We start from the raw sequence: 21,990 nt of genomic DNA on the forward strand, positions 1-21,990 counted from the left end.
CGGTGAAGAGAAACAACACATATTTATTGTCTGTAAGCAAATTCGTTTGCTTGTCTCTTGGTGGCTGGCTGGTTTGGATGCTGCAGCAAGATCTGTGAGCTGCTTGGTGTGTGTGGGTAAGCAACGCTGAAGGAGCAATGGCATATTTGCACCTTTGAACACAGTAAATGAACAAACACGAGGCAAATAGCTAATTGAGAAATCATAACTGAAAAGGGCATATGAGTATGCTAGAAGCCATTCATAAACATCAGAGGAGCTTCCATAAGAATTTTCCTTTGTCCTTTTCTCTACAGAGATATGCAGGGGATGAAAGTAATGCTTATGTAGCAAAAAGAAACAGATGCAGATCCAGAAAGACGGTCAGCATGCAGGAAATATGTGGCACTAGAAATCTCAGAAGGTGAGATTCAGCTAGGGTATGAGGCTGAAGAAAGCCTGTCCAGACAAGACAAAACTTGCAGATACCTGCTGAAAAACAACTCCAGGGTGACAGGCCACAAGAAGAGCCAGATGATACTGAGACAGTATGATAAATACAGAGCAAAGAAAGAAAGACAAAAGGTAATGGAAGGTAAACAGAACTGAAGTACATGTTTCCTGACCCAGTAAATAGAAATCAAATGGGCCAAAAAAGAAAAAGTTTAAGAAACTGCTAGCAAAAAGAATCAAAACCAACAATAACATTTTTCCTAAGACACATCAGAAGAAGCAAGTCTGAGTCTGCCAGGTTGTAGGACCAACTGATAATAAATGTGTACAGTAAAGGCTCAGAAAAGATGCAGCTATTGAAGAGAAACTCAATTAATTTGCTGAATCAGTGTGGGAAAATTTACATGGTGGATCTCTTCCTTGTTAATGACCAGTCAAAGAACCTGTAAACCTGCAGTTACTATGGAAGAGGTATGGAAGAAATTAAAGGCAGGAACGTAGCAAATCCTCAGGACTATATGGTATTCACCCAGCAGTCCTGAATCTCAGCTCCTAATGGGGGTGCATAATCTCTAGTTCAACAGTTGCCTTAATAGTCACAACTGGATGACAGCAACCACCAAACCATAGAATCATTTACGTTGGAAAAGATTTCTATGATCCAACCTTTAACCTAGCACTGCCAAGTCCACTACACGTTTTTTGAAGACCTCCAGGGATGGTGACTCAACTACTTCCCTGGGCAGCCTGTTCCAATACTTCACAAACCCTTTCAATGAAGAAATTTCTCCCTATATTTTTCCCACTATAGCCTCCTTTAAGGTAATTGTAGACTGTGATAAAGTCTCCCCTGAGCCTCTTTTTCTTCAGACTACATAACCCCAGTTCCCTTCTCACAGCTCCTCACAGGACTCTGCTCTGGACACGCTCCAGGGCCTTGATGTCCTTCTTGTAGTGAGGGGCCCAAAGCTGAACACAGTACTCAAGGTGCAGCCTCATCAGAGCAGAGTACAAGGGGACAATCACCTCCCTGGCCTGCTGGCTACACTATTCCTGATACAAGCCAGGATGCCGTTGGCCTTCTTGGCCACCTGGGCACACTGCTGGCTCACAGTCAATCATCATTCAATTTAAACCAAGAAAAATCTGGATGGGTTTTTAGTAGTCTACAAAATACTAAGTCTTTAGCCTATATCAGGCAATGTAACAAAAAATGAAATACTGTATAGTAATGGTGGACATCAGATTAATGATGATGGTAGAATCAACATATCTTTCTTTTGTACAGGGTACTCTCCAAGAGGGAACTTGTTGGAATTATTTGAAAGTGTGGGTGGACCATTGATGCCAGAAATTCACTGGGATTTTCAAGACTTTCAACAAAATTTATTGCCAAATGTTTTTTAAGAAAACTGAGGTGTCACGATATAAGACAGAATTCCTGACATGGATAAACACTTGCTAAACACACAGAATAGAGAGGGCAGAAGTAAATGGTGAGTTCTGAGACCAGCATTCAGACAGATCAGGTGGGATCTGTTACAGAACCTATGCTGTTCAACATATCCATAAACGAATATCCATAAACGAACTGGAAAAAACGAGTAAGCAATAATATGAGTTTGCTAATGACACAAAGTTTATTAGAGTATAACTGACAAATGAAATGTGGAATGACCATTATAAACTGAGTAACTAAGCAGTAAAAACGACAAATGAATTTTAATATAGACAAATGTAAAACACTGCATGTGTAATTCACATATAAAACGATGGGATCTCAGCAGACTGTTACTACTTGGAAACAAGACATTGGGATTAGGACACTAATTTGCGAAGAACCATCTCTCTCTCTTTTCCAGTTCATGTAGCTGTTAGTTACAGGTGTAGTGGGTTTACATGGCAAGGTTTTGGTAGCAGGGGGCCATGGGGTGGTTTCTGTGAGAAGGATCTAGAAGCTGCCCCATGTTTGGTAAGGGCTCTACTGCTGACCAGAGCTGAGCCAATAAGCAATGTTGTTTTGCGTCTCTGTGAGAGCATATTTAAGACAGGGAAAAAAAATGCTGTGCCACACAGCAGCTGGGAGAGTGAGAGGAGTGAAGAACAGCCTTGCAGGCGCCAAGGTTAGTGAAGAAGGAGGGGGAGAGGTGCTCCAGGCGCTGGAGCAGAAGTCCCCTGCAGCCTGTGGTGAGGACCATGGTGAAGCAGGATGTCCCCCTGCAGCCCATGGAGTACCACGGTGGAGCAGGGTTCCACGCTGCAGCCCGTGGAGGAGACCATGCAGGAGCAGGTGACCTGGCAGGAGCTGCTGCCCGTGGGGGACCCGGGTTGGAGCAGTTTGCTCCTGAGGGATGGACCCCGTGGTACAGACCCATATCTGGAGCAGTTCTGGAAGAGCTGCTGCCTGTGGGAAGCCCACGCCGGATCAGTTCATCAAGGACTGTATCCTGTGGGAGGGACCCCACAGCACAGGGGACGAGTGACCAAGAAGGAGCGGCAGAGAAGAAGCGCTGTAGACTGACCATAACCCCCATTCCCCTGTGCCACTCGGGGGGAGGAGGTGGAAGAGGGTGGATGGGGGTGGGAAGGTGCTTTTGTTTGTTTTTTTTTTTCCTTTGTTTCTCACTTCTCTAGCTTGTTAGTAATAAGCAATAAATCTTACTATCTCCCTATGTCGAGTCTGTTTTGCCCATTACAATAATCACTGCGTGATCTGCTTGTCCTTATGTCAAACTTTGAGCCCTTTTCATCGTATTTTCTCCCCATTCCTCTTTGAGGAGGGGAGTGACAGAGCAGCTGAGGTGGAGCTCGGCTGCCCACTTGAGCGGAACCACAACAACAGGATGCAGTGAATGCTAACAGTTTACATGGGCTTCAGAACCCTAGAGAAGAACATGGAGAGTAAATCTATTAAAGGCTAGTAATTCCACAGAAAACAACTCTGGCTCAGGAAGTACTTAAATTAACAATAACTGAGTAGGGGGAGAGAATCAGGGGTGTTGTGTATGCTTGCCCTGCTCTGATTCTTTCCTAGGCATTTCTTTATAAATGTTGTTAGATACATGATAATGGCCTAATAAATGTTTGATGCATTATAACCATGTTAGGTGATAAACTGTAGCATAAATCAGCCCACCCAACAAAGAAATGTAAACTCGGGATATATTAGGACAGATACTTCCAAATTAGACTGATTAAGTGGTATGTTTGAACATCTCTCAAGAAGGCTCAAATGCACAAAGGAATTTGTAGGACCTACAAACTATCACACAAAGGGAGGATGGGAGAGCTTCAATTCTTCATCCTATAGCAATAATTCTGAGAAGAATATGACTGCACTTTGAATGCAGCAAGGAAATAAATAAAACCAGCCTTAAGTAAGAATAAGGGATGTAGAAAAGCCTAACTCTCTTTGGATGAACACTTTATTAGTTAATGAAATGAACACAAAACTAGGCAGCATGGGACTCAGCTCAGTGTGAAACACTCCCTTCCAGTTCTGTTTTCTTACTGCTCTAGCTTTAGTGGAATTTTTGAATGTATTAAAGGTTATATGAGTGTTGTTAGGTTAACTAAAAGAACTAATCTTAACTAGCTGCAGAAATAGGAATGTGTGAAAAGATCTAGCTCATCCTACTACATAAGAATGTATTGCTTTTCCTTCATTCAAAGAAACATTCCACTGCACATAAGAAACACAGCTCTATTACAAGAAAGTAAATCAGGGCTGGATTAATTTAAATTTCCTATCACACAGTCTCAAAAAGAGCAGCAGTTTCATTTGAAGACAAAGGAAAATAGGTGGTGGGAAAGATCTAAAGAGTAGCACAAGCAAGCTGAGAATTTTCTACTGTTTTTATCAGTTATGATGACAAAATAATTTTTATTTAAAATAACTGTGGAAGTTACTGTTTTTCTGATACTTTCATTCCAACATGTCAGTATGTTTTATTTGCATCTTCCCAAATAATATTAAAAAGTTTACTGAGATCTAAGGGCTGTACACAGGCTGGGGATTAAAATACATTTTTCATTCTTGACTTGCTACATTCTTGACTATCACATTATTTTTATACACTTCAGCAACTGGTATGTTCCATAATGGATGCCTTTCATATGATCAATCCAATTTAAGCAACAAATATGATTTAAGGCTTAGTAACACAAATACATATAGAAACCTCAAGTGCTGCTTCCAACCCTTGTAAAGAAACACACACAAGTCAGCCTGGGGCTGGATTACTTGATTCCTACTTGTAATTAGAGGGAGAGGATGAAAATGGAAATTAACACTCCAATGTAGACTTGATGGCCAATGCCTCCACTGCACAAATTTTAAGAGCTATCATACTTTGACAACTGCAGCAAATGCAACAGAGTGACTTCAGTTACCAACAATGTACAGCATGATATGGATTTCTTTTTGTGTTTAAATGGATCAAGAACTTCAAAAGCTTTCCTGGTCAAACATAGTAATAAAAACAGTTATGCTACAAACTGTGTTGTGAATTAACCCTGGAAAACAGCTAGGCACCACATAGTCACTCACTCCCACCCAGGACCCATCTCTGTGGGACAGAGAAAAAGGAAAGGAAGAGTAACAGCAAGAAAGTTGTTGGTTGAGATAAAAAAAAATGTTTAATAAGCAACGAAGAAGTTGAAGAAAAAAGAAAGAAAACAAAAGCAGTGATGCAAAGGCAATCACTCACCACCTCCCATGGGTAAATGCCCAGCCAGTTCCCAAGAGAAAGATGGCTAACCTCCCTAAACTCCCTTCTCTCCCTTTTTATTGCTGAGCATAGCATTATATGGCATGCAATATCTCTTTGGTTAGCTGGGGTCAGCTGTCCTGGCCGTGTCCCCTCCCAGAATCTCCCCCCCAGCAAACTTGCTGGCAGGACAGTGTGAGAAACAGAAAAGGCCTTGACACTGTGCAAACACTGTTCAGCAATAGCTAAAACATGGGTGTATTATCAACATTGTTTTGGTCACAAATCTAAAACACAGCACTCTGTGAGTTGCTATGAAGAAACTTAACTCCATGCCAGCCAGACCCATTATACTGAGGAAGCAATATGGAAGAGGGGAGAATTTTACAAGGCACAGTAAAAAATAAAAATTAAATTTAAAGCACAACTGATAGTTGTCATTGGATACAAGTAAATGAAATGAGCGAAAATTACTGATATTTCTCTGTAGAAACCCAAAGTTCCATAAATATGTTACACATATGTTACACATCTTTGCCTGTACAGACACAAAATACATTAAATACAACTAAAAAATAAATACAAAACCTGTAAGGAACACTTTTTTCCGAGAAACCCACTCCACAGTAAAATATTGAAACAGTATTAACATTACTGGCAAAGCTAGCATTAACTCTATAAAATCCTATTTTCAGAGTAATTTTATATTCAGATAGAAAAATAAACTCTGCATTGAAATAATGTCGCTGGGGAGACCTCACAGCAGCGTTCCAATTCCTAAAGGGGGCTTTATAAGAAAGATGGGGAGGGACCCTTTACCAGGGTGTGTAGTGAAAGCCATTACAAGGGTTAACAGTTTTAAATTAAAATAGATTTAAATTGGAAGTTAGGAGGAAATTCTTCACTGGGAGGGTGGTGAGGCACTGGAACAGGTTGCCCAGAGAAGCTGTGGATGCCCCATCCCTGGAGGTGTTCAAAGCCAGGCTGGATAGGGCTTTGGGCAACCTGGTCTGGTGGGAGGTGGCCCTGCCCACAGCAGGGAGGTTGGAACAGGGTGATCTTTAAGGTCCCTTCCAGCCCAAGCCATTCATTTTTTCATTCTAAAAAAAAAAAAAAAAAAAAAAAAAGTTATCTGAAAAATTTCTGCCTTTTTTTTTTCCCTTAGAAAAGTATACCCAGGTACAAAAGATCATTAGGGAACTATCAAAGCATAAGGCAGGTACCATTTTCAAGATGCCTCTTAAACATACCTAATGATTTTAATAAGCTTTTTTGTTTTGTTTTATGTATTAAGAACTAAAGTCAGAAAAAAGACAGATACCCTCATTGCTACAGGTTAGTATTTTGGGTACCTGCTAAACATTGCCTTTTGGGGATAGCATGGAATCAAGGAGAGAGGACTAATTTTTGATGTTCCTGGTCTGATGCCCAGCTTACTCAGACTTTAAGCATTGCTTTAAGCCAAGAATTGCAGTACTAACAATCCAAAAGTGAAACTGTCCATAAACAAAAACAATGGACTTCACAGGTTTTTATTAGGCAAGTTAGCAATGGGAAAAATAAGTTAAAAGCAGTTTGTTTGCAAACAAAATTTTATGTCAATATCCTTTCATTTTAAATGTTTATGTTTCCAGTAAGAGATAGCAGGTCAACATCAAAGCTTTCATAATAGGGAAAAAATGTCAGAGTAACTAATAACAGATTGGAAGATCAAACTCAGATTTGATATTCATAATAATATTTGTTTTGCAAACGGTTCCAATTCAATGTTTATTCTCTATCACATTGAAGTATCTAGCATAATTAAAACATACACACTTTTCAAACTTGTTATTTTCCTTCCCTCTAGAGAACTTGGCATTTCACCTTACGAACCCATTTGTTCCCCAAAATTTTACTCCACACTATCAAACTATTTTAGAGTAATATTATTTTATGCAATTGAAATATCCACAAAAAGAAACAATCACGAGCCATTACTGACTAACACTGCCAGAATGCCTTAACTGGGGTGTGAAAGCAAGGAAGTTTAAAGACAATTTTATGAACATAAGACTTTTAGGATACGTCTAAGTGTGTGCTGGGTCTGGCTGGGATGGTGTTAACTTTCCCTGCCATGGTCCGTATTAGTGTTGTGCTTTATACTTATAGCTAGAACAGCACTGATCTCTCTTGATCTTGTCTATTGCTAATCAGTGCTGGTCACTAGCACCACGACTCTCTCCAAATGCCCCAGAGCCAATAGGCTAGGGATGGCCACAAGGATGGGTGGACACATCACCAGGGCAGCTAACTTAAACCCATGTATTGTGTTTATGTAGCCAAGGCTGAACAGCAGGGGGGGCCGCAGGGGGGGCCTCTGTGAGCTGAGCCCAGCAGCAGCCCCATGTCAGGTCAGGGCCAGCTCCAGACAGCTCCAAAGGGGCCTGTTGCTGACCAGAGCCAAGCCAGGGAGTGATGCTCGGTGGGCCTCTGGGAGAGCAGAGTTAAGGAAGGAGAAAAAAACTGTGCTGTGCAACAAGAGCTCAGAGAAGCAGCCCTGCAGACACCAAGGTCGGTGCAGCAGGACGGCAGGAGGTGCTCCAGGCAACAGTTCCCCTGTGGTGAGGCCCCAGTGGGGCAGGCTGTCCCACTGCAGCCCACGGGTCCCACGTGGAGCAGATCTCCAACCTGCAGCCCATGGAAGAGCCCCAGTGGAGCAGGTGAATAGCCTGGAGGAGGCTGTGGACCACAGAGAGCCCCCGCAGGAGCAGGCCCCAGGCAGGAGCTGCAGCCCATGGAGAGGAGCCCATGCAGGAGCAGGGAGTCTGGGGGGAGCTGCCGCCTGTGGGGGACCCATGCTAGAGCAGTTTGCTCCTGGGGGATGGACCCTGTGGTACAGAGCCATGTGGGAGCAGTTCTTGAGCAGCTGCTGCCTGTGGGCAGCCCCTGCAGGATCAGTTTGGGAAGGACAGCATCCCGTGGGAGGGATCCCATGTGGAGCAGGGGCACAGAGTGACCATGAAGGAACAGTCTGGAAACTCCATGCTGACCACAGCCCACTCAGGAGAAAGAGGGGGCAGATAGAAGTAAGGTGTCTTTAGTTTGTTTTTAGTTTCTCCATGCTCTAATCTGCTAGTGATACAGGCACTAAATTATATTAATCTCCCCATGAGTCTGTTTTGCCTGTGACAATAATTGTTGAGTCATCTCCCCATCCTTATCTCAACCCTTGAGCCTTTGCCATTGTATTTTCTTCCCCTCTTTCTTTGAGAGGAGGGAGGGAGAGAGCAGCTGTGGTGGAGTTCAGCTGCCCAGCTGGGTAAAAGCATCACAGCTGACGAAAGGAATATTCCATGCCATATGATGTCACACTCAGCAATAAAAGCCAGGAAAGGGGAAGAAGAGGGGGGCTCTTGTTACACAGACACCTGTCCCCCACACACAACTGCTATGCATATTGAGGCCCTGCTTCCCAGGACATGGCCAAAAACAGTTTGTTGATGGGAAACAGAGAATAATTGTTTTGTTTTCTCTTTGCTTCCACACAGCCTTTGATTGTTTTGCCCTCTTTCTTTTACCTTTAATTAAATTATCTTTATCTCAACCCATGAGCCTTTTTCTTTCCATCATACTTTGCTCTCCCCCTCTTCTTTTGAGGAAGGGGAGTGAGGGAATGGTTGTGGTGGATGTAAGCTGTCCAGCAGGGTAAAACCACCACAAAGTACCTTAATCATCGTGGCTGACATGGTGGTGGGAGAACTCTGATTCATCTAATTAAAAGTTCAATAGATGAAATACATCTAAAAAGGTCATATTTAAAATGCATTAACCATTAATCTTATCATTTTCAGTGCAGCTTGTTAAACTCCTAGAAGCTGTAACATCATAGACAAATTGATCAACTTTCCGACCTTTCCCTGGTAAAAACCTGTAGTTATTTAATGAAAATCCAAAAGGTTGCCAATTATTTTTCTAAAAAGCTCATCTTTCTCAGACTGGGAATTTGATGCTGCACTGCAAAGTTAGCTTGTAGGAATGCTTAATTAGAGCATCTTTAATAAATTTTCACAGTTGTAATAATTCAATGAATTTATTACCTGTTTTTGCTAGGGGAGGAGGAAGACCTGGGGGGAAACAAGGAAAGGAAAGTGAGAGAGAATGACAGAGAAAGAAAGGGAGAAACTGTGCAAGTAAATGTAAGAGTACCTATGCATAAATTCATTTCCAGTTCGCAAACCACCTTTTGCTTTGCCATTTGGATTATCCCATTCTGTTTTGTGATTCCTGTTTTGGGAAACACTGCCTTAAAGCCTGCCCTGCTTTTAAGGGATCTTTAATGAAAAAAATGTAAACATATGCCTTTGTGATTTTACCAGACCAGGCAGAAAAAATTAGCACTTTCAGTAATGTCCTCAATCACCGAGCACACTGTGGATGAGCATCTTGTCTTCAAAAGTCTAAAAGACTACAATAAATGTGCAGTAGTGTACATAAGAAATCACTCACACTTCAGTTTACTTTAGTTTCCAACAGCTTCATAACAACTATTCTATTGCATCATTTGTCTTTTCTTAGGGTACAGACTGTGTTTTTTCTGGCTATTTCGGTAAATAGTTTGTCTGCCTTAATCAGATAGCTGTTTCAGAGACAAAAGTATTTGAGGCCACCTAATCCCAGGCAAGCCTCTGCACATAACTGCTGTGTTTCCAGGATATTCCGTCAGTGGGTCTCTGAAGTAGGATTACTTGAAATATAGTTTTATAACCAACATATTTTAATATTACTTTCATATTTTAAAGCTTTCTATGGGTTCCTGTATCCATCCATGTGTATTTTATTCCACATGATAATTCTTCCTTTTTTTTTTTTTTCCCTGTGTGAAAAGTAGCAATTATTACTGAAACTTCTGGACCAAAATTATAATATTGTAACCTTTACAGCCTTCTGCATTTCTATTCCCATATTTGGAAATGTTGCCTTTTTTTTTTTCCAGATACAAAGATCTATGTTGACTATTTTCTGTAATTCAGTCATCAGAAATTGTTACTTTAGTAAGCAGAATAGTAGTATATGGACAAACTAGTATTTTATAAAACTTAAACTAGTACATTTGAGTAAAAACCTACATAGCATACATTCAATGTTTAACCATAGTAACGAACTTAAGTGTTTGTGATATCAAGGCTCAATATTATTCCATTGCTCAGATCAACAAGTAACCATCATGTGCAATTGAAATTCTCTTCCAAATCTTGCAGTTTGAATGGCAAAAATGACAAACCAATGCTGTTAAAATTAATATATTTCCCGCCAGGCATGGATATAGTATCTTGACATTACCTTTTGTATTAGGTTTGTTAGCAATTTGTATCTGGTTTGTTAGCAATTTGTTTAGGTTTACTTATATATATATATATATATATAGGTTTACTCATGACTAACTTGGCCTTTTTATAAGTTTTACTCCTAGTCTGCAGAATAAACTGTTCTGTATAACACCCTATTAGACTAACTACTACTTAAAATAGAAAACAACTATTCTGATATACAAATCATTATTTTCAGGGTATAGCACTAAATCATCATAGTTGGAACTTCACTAACATTATAGTGTTGCCCAATTTTTTTGCCCAACACCATCATGTGCCAGTTACATCTTACATTAAAACTGGATTTTTTTCCTATTTCCAAGTCACCTTGTTTATCAGCTATTTCATTCAACTCATCTGAAAAAAAACTCAAAATCTAACTCCACAAGTTCAGACTCTGGAATTTTCTGAATACTCTTTACCCCCTCTGACTTTTGTATATGTAAATGACTGTACCTCAATATTTTCATAGTCACGTCTCAATAAATTCTTTGTCTATTACGTTTTATCCCTATTCAAAGATTAGTAGAAGTGTGTATATCAACCATGTATGTTTGATAGTGATGATATAAGCTTTCAGCTAGAGGGAACCTCCATGAAGTAATTTGTCATCACACAGGATACTGACAGAAGCTGTTGCAACAAGAGGTTGAGCATCCTGCATTACAGCAGCAGGTACTTTTTGTGTTTCCACTTCCTCTGGACCCACCAACATGCCAGTATTCACCGATCCTTTCTAAAGCATGCAACTTCTGTAAGGGTGACAGCAGCCACTCTGGAGAACTGCAAGCTATGAACCAAAACCGTATCTAAAAGCATCGATGTTTGCAAGTACAAGAGTTTGCTGGAGTATCAGACTCTTGATTAAAGAGTTGACATGCTTGTACTTTCACTTCAGTAGACAAAGAGAGGATCCACGTTATTAGCTAATAGGTTGTACTTGAAGTAAAATACCTTGGTGACTCGAAACAACCTCTGAAGTGAAAAACAAAACAAAACACAAAAACACAGCCAAAACAAAACAGAAACCTTCTCAGGAACAAGAAAGAAACTAATTTCATGTAATAATTCATAAATTCATAATTTCATATTCCCATATGAAATAGTTATGCTGGTATTAAAAGGCTGTAAAGGTATTAATTAATAGGTATTGATAATCATACCTTTAATAAAGCCAATAGAATTTGGGGGGAAAATCAAGTATTTGGTATACCAGAAATATAACCTATGGATAGACAGTTTATATATATATATAAATATATATAAATATAAATATATATATATATATATAAATAAACTCTCCAACACCAATCAATTTAAAAACGTCAAGATTACGTTTATCCTTCTATATTAAAATTTCCATTGAATATCTAACTTATTTCCTTGTTCACTTCTGATTGAGCTGTCTACACAAGCAGCAAAAAAAAAAAAAAAAAAAAAAAAAAACGTATTTACACTGGATGCAAAGCAGTCCCCTTTTCTGGCTATAAGAACGCATTTCCCAGAAAAAAATTATTCACTTTAGATAGCTTCTGTGAGTACAAAGGACACTGGAGTGATAACTTTTTGCCACCACCTGAGGCAAAAATTGGCTCTTATTGGAGTGTTTGTATCATCACCTATATGCCACCTTCTTTCAGCCACCTGAATACCAAACACTGTTTCAATGCAAGGCATAACAATCTGAAAAAGCACTAATCAAAAATACTTCCACTATTTTTCACTTTTTAAAGTCTGTAGAAAGGGGAAAAAGAAAAAAGGACTGTGACATTTTCATGTGCTTTTAAAAACTGTTTGCCATTTGTTCCTCTCTAATCAGAATGCTTACATTTTCGCCTATAACTACAGGCTCTTCTCAATTTTGAACAAGAACAGGCAAGAAACTTTCCAATAAATGTTTTTCATGTCATATTTATTCCCCTTTGATTTTGTTTTAGATGAAGATTCTATCATTAATCATATAAATCACAAAAGTGGATACTTTGCTGGTAGAAAGAATTACATACCTTACATTGGATAAGGAGACCATAAACCAAAATATTTTTCTTTTTCACTTCCCTTGCAAATTTCTTGATCTTAGTTAGTTCTTCCAACCCAATGCTGAAAGAAATATTTTCTGAAATACTCAAGTGCACCTGCAAAGGAACAGATATTCAAAAAAATACTACTTTTCCCAAGTATGTTATTTTAGACTGCCAGTTTTTAATAGCTCATACCATTGTTAAGGACACACAAGAACACAGGCTAACGAAGGTTTTTCTTAGTTTCTATTCACATTGAATTCCATCACTTATATATTTAGTGACATCACAATTATTTCTTTTCAAAGAACGGTGAGACCAATATGCCAGAACAAAGCAGAACACAATGTTTTAACTGTGTATTAAAAATATTTAATTAAATCAGAAAACAAACAACATTCTTTCCTAAGCTCTAATCTAACTTTCACAGATTTTTACTATCAGGATAATAGAGAAATACAAATGTTTTTCTTAAGCACGTTAAAGGTTTTCAAAATGGAACTGCATTATTTAAAGATTTATTTTCAATTTACTACCTTCTCAGTGTAGAATATTACTTGCCTAAATTAGATTCAATAAAACACTTTTTCCACCTAATTATAAGACATTCTTCCCACTGCCTAGTTTTAGGTGCTTGTTAGGAACAACTGATGGATGAATTATATCAATTGAACTACAATAAAGGAATGAAATGTATCATTTTTTCTTAAAGCTACCTTCAAAGGTGTTCACCTAAATGTACATGCAGTAAGCTGCTCAAGCAAATACACTTTCATCAACAATGGTGCTGGATGCTACAATGACTTCAAGATCTACTATCTTAGGGACAAAACCTGAGTTTCACAGTATGTGTTACTATTGTTTGCATCCATACATACTTCTCTGGGAATATTAAGTCTAGAATATTTATAGCTGCAATCATTTAAACAAAGCTCTCACATTCCATGTGTGTTACAGGGGAAAAGAAAAAAAAAAAAAAAAGAGGCCTTCATACAAAATCCAGGATAGAGAATAGCTAGGAGGCTGGCAATGTTTTTAACATTGTGGTATTACTCAGTTGCAAGTGACTTATGAATGAACCTGTTAGAGCAGATGCAGAGGAGGGCCATGAGGATGATCAAGGGGCTAGAGCAGCTCTCTTACGAAGACAGGCTGAGAGAGCTGGGGTTGTTCAGCCTGGAGAAGAGAAGGCTCTGGGGAGACCTTATAGGTACTGGAAGGCTGCTAAAGGGGGCCTACAGGAAAGCTGGGGAGAGCCCTTTTACCATGGTGTGTAAAATGACAAGGGTTAATGGTTTGAAACTAAAAAAGGGTAAATTTAGATTAGATATTTGGAAAAAATTCTTTATAATGAGGCTGGTGAAGCACTGGAGCAGGTTGCCTGGAGAAGCTGTGGATGCCCCATCCCTGGAAGTATTCAAGGGTGGATGCCCCATCCCTGGAAGTCCCAGGCTGTATGGGACTTTGGGCAACCTAGTCTGATGGGAAGGTGGAGTTGGAGTTAGATCATAGTTGGAGTTAGATCATAGAATGGCTTGGCTTGGAAGGCCCTTAAAGATCATCTAGTTCCAAGCCCCTTGCCATAGGCAGGAATGCCGCCCACTAGATCAGGTTGGCCAAGATAATCTTTAAGGTCCCTTCCAACCCAAACCATTCTGTTGTTCTAATTGATTAAGTTAATTACATGTCCCCAAAACTTAACAGAGAGAAATGTTTTTTAAAATTCTTAATAAAGGGTTAATGAAAACATTCTCAGTCCAGAAAAGTACGTTCTGCATATCTACTAGACCTGTAAATGGGCAAAAGATTTGGAGGTGTATCACTACTCTGATTAAAGGCAGAAAGAATTTACCTTATTTTCAAAATTCAGTAAAATTAAAGCTCCACCCTGAACTTCCTCAGAAATAGCATCAGAAAAAGAAAAAAAAAAAGAGTCTAGAAATAAAGTTCTAAATCTTTCCATAGAATTAGGGTTTCTCAGTCCATAAGACAACAACATACAGTTAGTGAAGATATCAGGTTTTGTAAAATACTACTTATCTTCATGATATGTCATTTATTTGTTAAAAATAATAACAACATTTCTTAACTTGTTATCATGAACCTCAAATTAAGCCTAATTTGAGAAGTAAACTCTCAGTTTTGCCTCCAGATCACTAGACTACATGACTACACACTTTGGAAACCAGGTAAAATAGGCTCTAGGTAAAATAATTATTTATCTGTTTTTCAATGGCTTCCTATAAGGAATTAGTTTATGAAATCACACCAGATTATTATGCATTATTAATGGATAATAGATCAGAGGCATACACTTTGGTGAGACACAGCATTAACGATGCTCATTCAACCCAATACTTCTCATCCCTATCTAAAAAGTCAGACAATATAACGACAGAATTGTATCTAGTTACACTGCACAGAGACTTTCAAATCTCCTCATATTTTCTCCTTTTTAACAGACTGAGTAAAATAAAAGTCATGTACACCTTCAGCTGTCATCTGCATGAAACGTTAAAATTATTTTGGCAACAATATTCAAATCAGAATTATAGCCAAAAATGTAGTTCAAAAACTTTTGCCACATACCAGAATACACATTTCAGTCTTATAACATCTTGATGTTTTATATTGCAAAGTACTTCTCAGTTCTTTTTTAATATTTGAACCAGAAAAGCAATAATAATTTTTAAAACTTTGAATAAATCCATGAAGCACAGAAAAAAAAAATAAAGCCACTTAACTTTCTTTCAACCACGTATTCCAGGAGAGTACACCATTTGCAGCATCCCCATATGAGATGGTGCACAACAACAAAGAAGGAGTTAACAACACAATATGAATAGCCAAAATACATCTTTTACAGATCTACATAAGTAATAATTGGCCTTTTGCTAGTATTGGTTTATTTCCTGACACTATATAGTACATCTGCTGAAGTGCAAAGACATTTTACAGTCTAATTTACAGTTCAAATTTTCAATCATATTCAGAGGTATCAGTGTCTCTTGAAATAGTCTAAATCTAGTGTAACACTTTATTATTAGCAGTTATTTACAGATATTTTCTACAGGAAATTTTAAGAGTTACCTACCAAAATAAGAACAACTGGATATAAGAGAGGAATATTTGATTTTTCTAACATATCCACTAGTTGCTGGATTTCTTCCGTAGCATACTCTTTATCCTAAACGAAAAAAAAAAAAAAAAAGTAGAATTACTGAAAATATCAAACAGTTATTTCATAAAAATGGTATTCAAAGATCTATCATTTACCAAAAAAAGATACAGAACTCTTGGGGGTGGGGGTGGAGGAATGTTTGATTTTATATTTGAGGTTAAGAACATTATCCTTTAAAAAGTACATGTAACAACCTTAAGGGTCTTGCTTGATCTCAAAGTTCAGCGAAAACTTTCCTGTTCCCATACAACGAGCCAAATATTGATTGCAAAGCATGCACATGTCCAAAGTGGGAAGCAGGAATGAAGACCACAATAGCAATGCACAGTTTGATAGCTACATGTGCTGTACCTCTTCATACTGCATCCCTCTTGTTCAATAATTTGTGACTTGTTTAACAACATACTGAAGGAATTGCAAAACCGGGAGTGAAAAAAAGACCAGTATGTCAACGGTCCACTTTGATGAATATTAAACACGCCAACCATTCAATGGATAAAAACTATTTGTTATTCAAATATGCAATTATTTACTATTACTAAAAAGTTTTGCACTTAAACTAAAAGCATGAATCCCTCCTACTTACATTGATGCAAAGAAAATTGTAGCACTCTCCTGAAAAGATGTTTTGTAGATGGCTGTCATTTTTGCTTAGAGATATCGATATAGCTTCAACCTGATCAGAAAAAAATATATTACTTCTTCACAAATTTGACTTCAGACTTAACCATCTGCTAAAGCTTCCACAATCATCACAGAGATTGTTAATTCAAATGGCATAAAACTGGCAGTTAGTATTTCCAATACAAGAACTAAAATCTGCTCAGACTTTCAGGTCACTCAACAGTGAAGCACGGAGTCCAGAACCCTACAGTTTTCTGCAAGTATTTGCTGAAGTGTACTGCTAGAGGGAGCCATTCCAAAATCAGCCCTGGAAGTATCATCAGACACTAGAGTTAGAGCCTGGGGTAGGATGTTCAACTCTTCCCAGAGATGAAACACTGTTAATAGGATCAAGACAACATATTGACTTTAGATCTCTGATTCTAAGCAAATCTTTATGAAGTTATGAAGTTTATTAAGTTATTTAGTTTATGAACAAATAAATAGTGCCTTCATACAACTAAAATAAAATAAATGAAGGGCCAGGTATGAAGGACCAGATGCACAGGTATTCTAGGATTCTGTTATGACAAGAATCATTTAGAATGTCTCCCGAAAAGTATTTCATTGATGAATACTTTAGAATACCTTCTTAATCACAAACATATTTATTTTGTATCCTTTAGCTATAACACCAGCTAAGAAATTATCTTATCCTAATTAAAATAAAAAGTAGATTCCACTACATCACCAGCTTCAGGCTTGCCTTAAGGAAAATAGCAATCCAAGTTTCAGAAGGGAACTTTTTTCCCTGAGAAAAGATAACATTTTGAAGCGAGTAAAAAAGTGGGTTTTTTGTTTGTTTGTTTTTTAAGCCAAAAACCTTCATGTGGCTTCTATTACACCAGCAAATCTCACCGTCCCACTACTCCTGTGCTTTATTTCTGCCCAGAACAGAATGTATGCTAGCTGCAAACAACAGAATTGATACACTGCTGTGCTCTCTCAAAATGTCACTGAATCCACAATCCAACAGAATTACCAAATACCACATTTTAAAAAGGCCATTGTTATCTAAAGTTGTATTTGTTTATTTTTGAAATACTTGGGCAGCTAACTTGTTTGCAAAGAAAGATGGTTTGAAAACCCAAAGCTGAGATTTATGTATTAAAGGTTTTAGAAACTTTGGGGCTGAAAATTTGATAATGCAGCCCTAAATAGTTGATATTTAAAGAGTTTAAAAAAAAATGCAGAAGGCAAGAATTACTAGAACTACTTTAAGAAATGCAGTACTCCAGGGCTGTTCCAGCTTGAACTTCTGCTGAAGTAAAATCAGAAATCCCCAATGCCTTTATGACCTATTGCAACATAGTGCAACAAACATGAAAGCATGCAAGACTTTTCAGAAGGTAAATGGAAAGTGACATGAAGTCCTTCTTTTTCTTTGAGATACCAGAATACATGATGCTTAAGTATTCCAGAATATATAATTATTAATTAAGTCTATCAATTTTTATTTAAATTGAACAATTTGAGAGAGCAGTATATTGAGATTTTGTTTTACAGATATATTATTGAGTAAAAATGAAATAAGATTTGTCTCTTGAAAAAGTACGGGTAGGACTATATTCTGTAAGGGGTGGAACACAAAGTAATATGGTACCAAGACAAACATATGAGTGGTATACACATACACACCTCCGTTGCTGCGTTGTTCAACTTAAGAGCTCATTTCTCAAATCTTTGCAAATGTAAAAATACCTCTTAGCTCCCCAAAGGGAGCTTCTTCTAAATGAGATGCCAAATTATGCCCCTTTCTTTTAATGACCAGTGAAATTAGGCTTCCAAACAAGCACAGGCTCACACAGCACACATACTCCTCTAATAGCATCATGCAAACATGAACATGAGAAAACTGTCTGCACATATGTAATTTTTGTTTATAAAGTTGACTAGCAAATTCCATACTAGTCAATTTAGCTTCCATGCACACGCAATGTTTCCTTATATCATCAGTTTTGACTTCATTCTATTAGAATACTCCAAAACAATCCACTGACTTGAACACACTATTCTGCAAACAAATGAAAAGTAGTTCTTAATCAGGAATTCTTACAGTGAATTCAGCAGAAATAGATTTATTTATTTTTTTTTAATTATGAAAGCATGTCTCTGAAAAGGCTCTTAGTGGAGTTACTTGTCAATTTATTTGTTAAAAGGCAGATTCCAGAGCAATTGGGGCAGATCATCCAAAAACCTTTCTGCACAGTGCCTATTCCAAAGTTCTGAAAAAGTAAATGATCATAACGTATGTGTTACTATTTTTATTTCTCAGGCAATCTCCCAGTATTGACATGCTTTCTATTTCTTTTTTCCAAAGACATATGCAATCAGTATTTTTTTGTGTAGTACTTTGAAAGATACACAACAGACCATCTCTGTCTCTTTTAGTTTTACCCCAGGTTTCTTGTCTAATGCTTTCAAGCCATAGAAGACAGGTTATCATTCATGATAACCTGTATTTTAATTCTCTAATTCTCATCTCATTCAAGTAAGCATGTAAATACCCTTAAGCAACGATCTTAAGAGAAGGACTCTTTGTCAAGGTTTGTAGTGATAGGACAAGGGGTAATGGCTTTAAACTAAGAGGGTAGATTTAGATTAGAGATTTGGAAGAAATTCTTTACAATGAGGGAGGTGAGGCACTGGCAGAGACTGCCCAGAGAAGCTGTGGATGCCCCTGTGTTCAAGGCCAGGCTGGATGGAGCTTGGCCTGGTGGGAGGTGTGCCATGGCAAGGAGGTTGGAACAGGGTGATCTTTAAGGTCCCTTCTAATCCAAACCATTCTATGATCCTATGATCTTACTGATCAAACTGATTTAATAGAGTGATCAAATAAATTCATCAAAAGTGAATTGAATGATCAAAAAAAGTCCCATATCAGGATGAATCCTTTCACTTTACTCCCTCATTACCTTGTTTGTGGTCATTTTATATGTAGCTTATTCAAATGCATCACAGGTTCAGATGCCTGACCAACCCAACAGCTAATTGCTTCTACAATCAAAAGCTCCAAAGATGTTGCAGATTTTAATTGGTTTTGGTACCAGTCTGACTTTTAAGTTTGGCTTTCATAAAGCTAGTTGTTCGAACATAAATTCTTTGGTTTTTCTTCCTGGACTGGAAGTGTTTCTCATGGTATTATTAATGTGGTTATATGTAAATGTAATAGATATACATAGGAGTGTGTAAGTTGATATTTAAAGTTTGTTTTTGTTATTTTCCCAAAATGAGAAAAATGTGTTCCTAGCAGTACCAGAATAGCTTAAAGAGCGAAAAAAGAGTAGTGGATCTAGTATCAGTGAAGTGGAAGAAGACTTCTGCTCCATCATACAGCTATTCAGACAAGAAGAAAACGTTATTCAACTCTGCCCATGTTTGGTACTTTAAAATGTAGACATGTAATAGATAAAAAATGTGATTTTCCCTACTAAATACAATTATTTCCAAGTAAGAACTGAAAGTACAATATCAAGTTATATTTCCAGATGTAAAACAGCAAGTTTGCTATACAAGAACATCCCATATGAACTGAATACAGAAAACAGATCAATAGACATGAATAAAACCTACTATAAAAGGTAAAACTACACATACTGGGAAACCTATATTTTTGATCAGTTACTTCTACTCTATTTCTCTAGGAAAGATGTGATCTCATTACATAAGACATAATTAAGAATTACCCCAATATCACTCAAGATTTGTCTTATTACTAAATGTTAATCATCTTTGGGAAAATGAAAATATGAGATAGTCCCATTATTAAGAATAATGGGAAAGGAAAAGATAGTTAAATGCAAGTGGAAGATTCCATCAATATTCTACAGCAATGCTTCAAGAAGCATTCAGTATGAGTGAAGTGTACTTCCATATCTCTCTGCAAAAAGGCTGATTAACTTTGCATTCACAATTGTGCAAGAATACAACTTACTCTTTAATTCATTTAGACTTTAATTCAGACTTCAAAGTAACAAAAGCATTTCCTCTGTAACATATTTGTAACAATTCAGGCTTACTGAATTCGTAAAAGCTAAAGAAAATGACCTCTCTTTTCTGGATCCAATTTCTCCTCTAATCTAATATAAACATTTTAAAGAGCATCTGTATGATTCCTCTCTATAGCATAATTAAGCAGAAGATGCTTCTTTCTTGGTAACTTCCACACCTGGTGTTAATCCTTTTTAATAAATACTCAAGTGACACAGAAGGTCTCAGTTTCTCTATTCAGAATTTATACCATTTCTTACATGTTGTGACAACAAGAAACTTTAATCACACAGTTTACAATCACAGAGATGTACTTACTTTTACTTGGCTTTTCAGAGATTCGTGAAGGAGAAAACCTACTTGTGCAACAGCTTCCTTCAGATCAGTGATAATACAAATTTGTTGTGAGAGGTTATCTGTTATCAAGAAAAATAAAAGCCAAAATAATTACTTATCTGCTAAATATAATGTCCAATTCATATACTCATGTCTTTTGACTGCTCTTTAAACAAGCCTCCATAAAAGATACACATTTGTTGCATGTGGAAAGGTTTTTTTGTCTGTTTGCTCTTATACATAATTACACACAACATAAGTTCAATCAGATGCATTTAAGATTATTTAAGTAAACGTCTCAGTTTCTATTGTAAACTCAAAGACTTGTTTCAAAAAATAATTGTTAAGCTGACACAGAGTTAGCATTATTAGAAAGTGACTTCTGTAATTAAAACAATTCTTGTGAGTGGAAACAGTGAATTAATCACTGAGGATCCCCAAAAATGATTCTATGAATCAAGGACACTTATTATGGCCAATATCCATTGCATGTCTACAAAAATCACAGTAGCGACTCTCTTTATATTAAGTTAGCAAGAATGGGGTGGCGTAGAGATAGAAGAGAGAACAGTAAATATCCGCATAAAAAACATCACAACCAGATGAAAGTGAGAATAAAAAAATGCATGGCCAGTTCTCAGAGGACAGGAAATCACAGAATATCACAACTGTGGGAGAAATTATCTTCCCATAGATTCACTGGGCAAAAATATCCTGAATGTGCATCAAAGTTGGCTTGTACTTACTACAGAATAACTTTACAGTCTAAAAGAATGGGTCAATGGGGAAACTATATTGAATTAATTTCTTATCAGCAGAAAGCAACCAGTAGACTGAAATCAAGAGTGCAAAAGCCACGTTAATTTAGTACTGTACAAGGAATGCAGATACCCTACTGATACAAGAAAGATGTACATAATAAAATAGATTGGTGTATCTGATTTCAAGAACTCAGATTCTATGGAACTAGGTAATTTAACTAAGAAGGTCAGATTGGAGCTATTACAAAAATCTACACGTGGAAGAAAGCTGTGGAATCCAAAAAGGCACCAACACTTCAACAGTTCTTCTTTAAAATAAGTCAGTTTTCAACAAGCAGTGTCAAATGTAACCTCACAAGAGGCTGCTGAAAGATTCTAACTGTAGAAACCCACCTCACTCCTCTCCCATTCTCCTTAAACCTCTGACTTCCCGTAATGTACATGAGAAGGGAGAGAAGACTCCCAATCACAGAATCACAGAATTTCTAGGTTGGAAGAGACCTCAAGGTCATCGAGTCCAACCTCCAACCTAACGCTAACAGCCCT

General features: G+C 37.6%; 1 protein-coding gene across 3 annotated transcripts in view; it reads right to left on the minus strand.

Annotated features, from left to right (window-relative positions):
• CRPPA (CDP-L-ribitol pyrophosphorylase A) overlaps positions 1–21,990 on the minus strand; it is a 125,873-nt gene that overhangs the window by 39,796 nt on the left and 64,087 nt on the right. For 2 of the 3 annotated variants that reach the window (XM_084282700.1, XM_084282702.1), the window contains exons 6-9: positions 20,666–20,763; positions 16,281–16,370; positions 15,608–15,700; positions 12,499–12,627 (exon numbers count right to left, since the gene is read on the minus strand). In XM_084282700.1, coding sequence (XP_084138826.1) covers positions 12,499–12,627; positions 15,608–15,700; positions 16,281–16,370; positions 20,666–20,763 — 410 coding nt within the window. Of the gene's footprint in view, positions 1–9,220; positions 9,248–12,498; positions 12,628–15,607; positions 15,701–16,280; positions 16,371–20,665; positions 20,764–21,990 lie in introns of all 3 variants that reach the window. The other variant, XM_084282701.1, reaches the window with a different exon arrangement.

This window comes from Netta rufina, assembly GCF_964035555.1.
Source record: "Netta rufina genome assembly, chromosome: 2".
Classification (NCBI taxonomy): Eukaryota; Metazoa; Chordata; class Aves; order Anseriformes; family Anatidae; genus Netta; species Netta rufina.